This window comes from Sinocyclocheilus anshuiensis, unplaced genomic scaffold (genome assembly GCF_001515605.1).
Source record: "Sinocyclocheilus anshuiensis isolate Anshui unplaced genomic scaffold, SAMN03320099.WGS_v1.1 scaffold161, whole genome shotgun sequence".
NCBI lineage: Eukaryota > Metazoa > Chordata > Actinopteri > Cypriniformes > Cyprinidae > Sinocyclocheilus > Sinocyclocheilus anshuiensis.
In genome coordinates, this window is record NW_015539832.1 from 410,350 (window position 1) to 417,732 (window position 7,383).

At 36.7% G+C, this 7,383-nt stretch overlaps 1 protein-coding gene across 4 annotated transcripts in view; it reads left to right on the forward strand.

Annotated features, from left to right (window-relative positions):
- Positions 1-7,383, forward strand: part of aqr (aquarius intron-binding spliceosomal factor) — a 75,247-nt gene that overhangs the window by 51,754 nt on the left and 16,110 nt on the right. For all 4 annotated transcript variants that reach the window (XM_016480456.1, XM_016480457.1, XM_016480459.1 and 1 more), the window contains 3 exons: positions 1,749-1,958; positions 6,453-6,590; positions 6,884-6,955. In XM_016480456.1, coding sequence (XP_016335942.1) covers positions 1,749-1,958; positions 6,453-6,590; positions 6,884-6,955 — 420 coding nt within the window. The remainder of the gene's footprint in view (positions 1-1,748; positions 1,959-6,452; positions 6,591-6,883; positions 6,956-7,383) is intronic.

Genomic DNA, 7,383 nt, shown 5'->3' on the forward strand with positions numbered 1-7,383 from the left:
CGTTCCTTCGCTGGCATTTTCCACATTTCGTTTTTCTCCCTTAATAACAAATGTGTCCATTCTGATGCTCAATTTTACTGAACTAGTGGCTGCTGATGACTATTTGAATTGAATTCTGCTAAAGTGCGCTCTTGTGAGTGTTCGTTAAATGCCTAACGTTAATTACGTGAGTACAGGTCTGCTCATGTCTGAAAATAATATCTGAAAAACAAAATTATTTTACATAAAAACATTAGGCTATAGCTTATATTTATTTAGTACACTATTTTAATATAGCTGAAACAGTAGTATAAGTTGTTTTGGGAGAAGGGGGAAAAAAAGACGGGCTCGGGTCGGTCATTCTGATACGCTGTCAGACAAGGGCCGGGCTAGGGCCTGAACGTCATGTATTTGAGGCCCGTGCAGGGCTCTAGCCTGAACATCTTCAAGTGAGTGGCGGGGCAAACCGAAAGTTGATGCCGAAAGTCCAGCACTCTTCTACCTTCACTGCTGCGACTACTCTTGTTTGTATGCGTTCCTTCGCTGGCATTTTCCACATTTCGTTTTTCTCCCTTAATAACAAATTTGTCCATTCTGATGCTCAATTTTACCGAACGAATGGCTGCTGATGACTGTTTGAATTGAATTCTGCCAAAGTGCGCGCTTGTAAGTGTTCGTTAAATGCGTAACGTTAATTACGTGAGTACAGGTCTGCTCATGTCTGAAAATAATATATGAAAACAAAATTATTTTACATAACAAAAACATTCTAGCTTATATTTGTTTAGTACATTTTTAAATTAATGTAAAAACTAAAATGAATTGTAAAACAAAGTTATTTTTTTTAATTGTGTTCAGCATGGTGGGCAGCGGGTTGAGAACCACTGCTATAGCCTTTGTGTATAGATTTAAAGATGTGCATCTTTAAGCATGACAGTTGAAATGAAATGGTAACACTTTAAAATAAGAGTCCATTTGTAGCATTAAGATTAATGAAAGCTGTGTAAGTATTGTTCCTTGTTAGAGTGCGTTAATTTCAACATTTACTATTACTATTATTATTATTTTTTTACTACTAGTATGGTTCAGTACTGTTTTTGTTAATAAAGCACTATTTTAGTCTTTGTTCAGTATCAATTTTAAAACTATCGGTTGATTAATCGGTATCGGCCAGTGTGGTCCAACCTAGCTATCGGTATCGGCAAAATCCACTATCGGTCGACCTCTAATTACAACCACCGTATAAACACGTTTATTTCAGCAACGAATTGAAGTAGAAGTTTATTTACTACGTTTATATATAAAACTGCTTCATGTGCAATTTAAATGCTATATAAATATGCAACTCAGTTTTTATTTGAGTGTCGATTTTATTAAATTTGATGAATTAAATGACTTTATTTTAGGTTTCCGGCTAAATAAAAACTTTTCAATTTTGATTGCATTTCGGTGCATCACTAATGAGAACCGCTGGTCTGGAGCGCAGCATTGACATGTGAATCTGAGCTGAGGTTCACACAGGTCTGCTTTCATTTGTTTTGCTCTCATCTCTCGCTGCGGTTTGATTCATCACGCTGTGGCCAGGAGATTCATATCAGCACCTCGGGGGATCTGTACGGACCATTAGCTCAGATCACAGATTACAGGCAAACATTAATTAAGTGTGGATTGTGACGAGGCTGTGTGTCCAGTGAAGTGCTCTTAATGAGTTCTGCCCATGAAATCCCCAGGCGCTGATCCTATCTGTCTGTCTGTCTCGGCTGTTGTAGGTAATGTCACGCTGGGAGGAATACATGAGTAAAGTGAAGCCAAAACCCGGCCGAGAGGTGAAGACTGAGGACGTGGCATCACACTTCCCCTTCCATAAGTACTTCTCCAACGCTCCTCAGCCGGTGTTTAAGGGCCAGTCGTATCAGGACGACATGGACATCGCTGAGGGCTGCTATCGCCACATCCGCAAGATCTTCACCCAGCTGGAGGTAGGGCTGAAATTAGGGTAGATTTTTGTCCTACTCTGTACATTTATAAAGACCACCATTCAAGTTTGGGGTCAACAAGTTTTTTTCAGCAAGGACACATTATATTTATCAAAAGTTATTTTGAACTTTCTATTCATCTGTGAATCCTGAAAAATCAAATGTTACAGTTTCCTGTTTTCAACATTGATAATAATCAGAAATGTTTCTTGAGCAGTAAATCAGCATCTTAGAATGATTTCTGAAGATCATGTGATGCTGAAGACTGGAGTAATGATGCTGAAAATTCAGCTTTGATCACAGAAATAAATTACATTTTACAAGATATTCCCACAGAAAACAGTATTTTAACACTATTTTTACGGTGTTTGATCAAATAAATGCAGCCTTGGTGAGCAAAAGAGATGTTTCTTTAAAAAAACGTCATAAAATTTTTTTTACGTAAACGTTATACATATACAGTGGGGAAAAAAAGTATTTAGTCAGCCACCAATTGTGCAAGTTCTCCCACTTAAAAAGATGAGAGAGGCCTGTAATTTTCATCATAGGTATACCTCAACTATGAGAGACAAAATGAGAAAAAAAAATCCAGAAAATCACATTGTAGGATTTTTAAAGAATTAATTGGTAAATTCCTCGGTAAAATAAGTATTTGGTCACCTACAAACAAGCAAGATTTCTGGCTCTCACAGACCTGTAACTTCTTCTTTAAGAGGCTCCTCTGTCCTCCACTCGTTACCTGTATTAATGGCATCTGTTTGAACTCGTTATCAGTATAAAAGACACCTGAACACAACCTCAAACAGTCACACTCCAAACTCCACCATGGCCAAGACCAAAGAGCTGTCAAAGGACACCAGAAACAAAATTGTAGACCTGCACCAGGCTGGGAAGACTGAATCTACAATAGGTAAGCAGCTTGGTGTGAAGAAATCAACTGTGGGAGCAATTATTAGAAAATGGAAGACATACAAGACCACTGATAATCTCCCTCTGGTGGCTGACTAAATACTTTTTTGCCCCACTGCACATTAATATGTATGACCATGTGTATTTGGCCTGTTAAGGGTATATTTTTTTAATACAATTGCTCAAACGAACACACAGTCAGACCTTTTACTGCCGGCATAAAGTCTTGTCCACTTTGCTGCTTGTTCTGGGAAAGATAAGTCTGTATAGAAAAAGAAAAGCACAGCAACAAAACAGTGTTTTGTTTTTTTAGCACCTTTTAGGTAGGGACAGGTTTATCTGAAATAGATAAGATATAGCCTAATAGTACAGTATAAAAAACAATGTGGGAAAAATCTTATATGTGACCCTGGAGCACAAAAGCAGTCTTAAGTCGCTGGGGTATACAGTATTTGTAGCAATAGCCAAAATATATATAGTTGCAAGCAGCAGTTACTGGGCAAGTACAGTGCAGCAGGTCGAGTATATTTAATACACTGCATCATCAGTGATCATTTTACCTCCCCCCCAAAAAAGTTTAAAAACATCTTAATAAAATTGCTCATTACTTTTGACTAATAGGTTTCTCTCTCACAAAACTGCTATTGTTTGTCAGTGAATTGTTGCATGCAAAGTTTCATGCCAATGTGCGTGGTCTTTTTTTCCCATCAGATTTGTTGACAAAAACAATTGGTTATACCAATACTTTTTAAAACTTCAGTCAATTCTGTAATCTGTCTTTTAATAATATAATAATCTGAAGATAATCTACCCCAAATTTAGTGAAAATGCGATAAATTACAAAAAAAAGTATTGGTGAAAATGTGATAATGTAGGAGTAGGTTTGAAAAAGTCTGCTTTTGGTGAAAATCTGAATGGCATACAGGCACTATGGCAGACTGTGGCACTATGGGTGATTGACCAGTACAAAGGAGATCAGGCTCATGAAAATAGGCTACATTAATAATAATTGGTGGTTCAAAACTTCAGACCTTTCAGATAAGCCATGGTGCCTCTAGTTTCATCATGGTATGCCAATGCATTTTTAAAATACGTTTCAAAATGCCCAACATGGCTGATAGTAATTAAGTTCTTAGCAATGCATATTACTAATCAAAAATTAAGTTTTGATATATTTACAGTAGGAAATTTACAAAATATCTTCATGGAAAATGATCTTTACTTAATATCCTAATGATTTTTGGCATAAAAGAAAAATCGATCATTTTGACCCATACAATGTTTTTTTGGCTATTGCTACAAATATACCCAAGCGACTTAAGGTTTTGTGCTCCAGGGTCACATATAGTTTGCAGTAGAGGTCGACTGATTGAGGGGTTTTGCTGATTAATCGCCACCGATAGTTGATTGCTGGAACTATCGGCAAAAATCCATGCCAATATTTTTCAGGGATGCATCCGTTGCTGGAGCGGCTGAGAAGAGTCTGCTGTCATTATACAGTGCGAGAGCGGCCTCTAGAGGCAGAAGTCACTGACACCTCGTGCTGTTTGTTTTGACACGTGAGGCTGCGCTGCATAGAGCGGGAAACCTCAGACGCGGATTTAAATGCAGCCAACAGAAAATCCTGCCGTGCCACAGAGCGCCATTCACATAGTTTTCCATTAAATTACATCATATTTGTCCCAAATCGTTGTTAATGTACATAATGACTTCACCCTAGGCTGTAAAATTGTGTATTGTGCATTTTTCAGCAAAACGTTTGTCTTTCTGTGGCTCTAATAAAGTATGCTTCATTTAGAGAGCTATAATATATATCATGCTTTCTCTTTCCGTTTGCCATTTATTTTTTAAACACTGCACTTCAAACTCATCTATGCCGCATTGTTCATTCTTGAAGTAAACCTATGTCCATGTAGTGATTAAATAAACCGTTTTGAATTGAACGCAATGCGCCTGATCTCCTAGACGCAGTGCTGCTCTTTTGCCCAGTGTGTGACTAACATGTTTTGTTAATTTGATAAGATAATTATCAAGTGTTCTAAAACAGAAGCAAATAAAGTGTGAGAGTATACATGCAATATCCATATTTATGTAGGCTAATTTAAATGCTATGGCCTTTGTGTAGATATTTAAAGTTGGCCATCTCTAAGCATGACTGCTGAAATTAAATGGTAACGCTTTACAATTAGAGTCCTTTTGTAACATTAAGATTCTGTTAACATTAGTTAATAAACTATTAACTAACTTTATGATCAATATAATAATTACATTTTTTTTTTTCATTTACAAAGTATGGTTCAGTACTTTCTATTAATAGCTAATAGTAATTGTAAAGCATTATTTTAGTTTTCGTTCAGTATCCATCGCTTGATTAATCGGTATCGGCCAGAGTGGTCCAACCTAGCTATCGGTATCGGTAAAGTCCACTATCGTTTGCACGTGTGTGCTCTGATCAGAGCTTGTTATAGTCTGTTCATCCATGAAGAGAAACCCATCAATAATAATCTCCCTCCTCTCTTTCTAAAGCCCATTATTCTGGCAAGCCCCTTTCTTTGATGCTGATTTCTCATCCTTTCATCCTTTGTGTTCATCTGCTGACAACAAAGACACGCTCCTGTAATAAAGTTGTGCGTCAGAGCCGTAGTGTGTCTGTGTTTGGGTCTGTCTGCTTGAGCATCGCTGTCTCTCAAACGTCACTGCTGAAGACTCAGGGTTGAATAGTGGCCTCATCAAAATTGAATGCTTTGATGGGATTAATATTAATTCAGAAGGGCATCAAATATTCATTTCCCAGTGGATGCAGTCCTGAAAATATCCAGCTGGGTTAACCTCTCTTCACTGCACAGATTGAACAGAAACGGATACTTAATTTCTGCGTGTGCCGCCCATGCTGAGAGGAAACCAGAGATGCTGTTTCTGACAAATGACAGGAAGTAGAAAGAAACACAATCTCCTCCGCTAGATATTTAAACACCAACCTCACCTTGTGAAATTCATAGTCATTTAAAATATTGTGGTGACTCTCACATTTAACCCTATAAGGCCTACTGTGTCATATTTGATATGCAGATTTCTTTGCTAAAAAAAAAGACATATTATTGGAGATACAGAGTGATGACTGATATTTATATCATTTTATGTAAGTATCTGCTATACGCTTATAAATACATTGATTTGCATTACAAGCATCACAATTTCATCTTAATAAATCACGATAATTGCACCAAATGGCATGTTTTTGCTCAATTTGGACCGTCTAATTAAAAGTGCGCTGTTTTTTTGTTTGTTGCTAAAATCAGTTTTCCTGCTGCTAGAAATGATCATTCTGCAGGGAAAGGTGTCAGAAACACTCAATATGTCAGCTGTATGAATGGATGTTTTACCTTTCACATTTTTTTGATGGAGTCATTGCCTGCAGTTTTTACTCCAGACTGTGACTGGTATATACAGTTTTTTTTTTTTTTTTTTTTTTTTTTTTTTATAATGATTTTTAGAGGAGCTAAAACAACATTTTATGATGTTTGGTTTTACCAGTGTTTGTGTGGTTTTAGCAGTGAGGTGATCATAAACGCATCTTCTCTTCTGCAGGAGTTCAGGGCGTTTGAGCTGTTGCGCAGCGGACTGGACCGATCCAAATACCTGCTGGTGAAAGAGGCCAAGATCATCGCCATGACCTGCACACACGCCGCCCTCAAACGCCACGACCTGGTGGAGCTGGGCTTCAAGGTATCAGTGTCATAGAGGACGTCAGCACTTTCCCATTTATGATAATTAGATATATTTTTTTTTCAAGGTTTTTTTTTTTTTTTTCAAGGGTTTTTTTTTTTGCTTTACTGCTATTATGAAATATGTGGAAGAAATATGTGTCCAAACCTTTGATGTAGTGCAGATCACAACAAATGAGAATCAGTGTTTGTTTAAAATGGTCTGAATGAACTGATTCACTGAAATGAATCTCTTAGTCTACACTTACATTAATGTTCGCTGCCTCAATATTCACATACTTGATCATTCTCTAGTATGATAATATCCTGATGGAGGAGGCAGCTCAAATCCTGGAGATTGAGACCTTCATCCCGCTACTGCTACAGGTACAACCCTCTTTCTCCTAAAATCTTGTTTGGATGTTATATGTTGTGTTGCGTTGCGGCGCACCTTGCACGTTAGGTTACGTGTTAGGTCACGTGTTGTGTTATGACATTATTTTAAATTGTGCATTGTTAAATGTTATATTATAATATATTTTTCAGGGGAAACTTTATTTTAGTCAAACAGCCATTATTGCCAATTAAATACAAGCTAATACATAATAAAAATCTAGTTAAACATTCATCAAGACATGTTTTCTACACTGAAACCTTGCAAAAACATTTTGCTGATTTGCAAAAAATGTTAATTTGATAAGTAGAATTAAAACCTCTCCATCATGTACAGTTTTTATATAATTTAAAATATATTATATATAAATTATAATTGTATATAATTATAAAAGAATGAAGATTTTATTATTATATATATA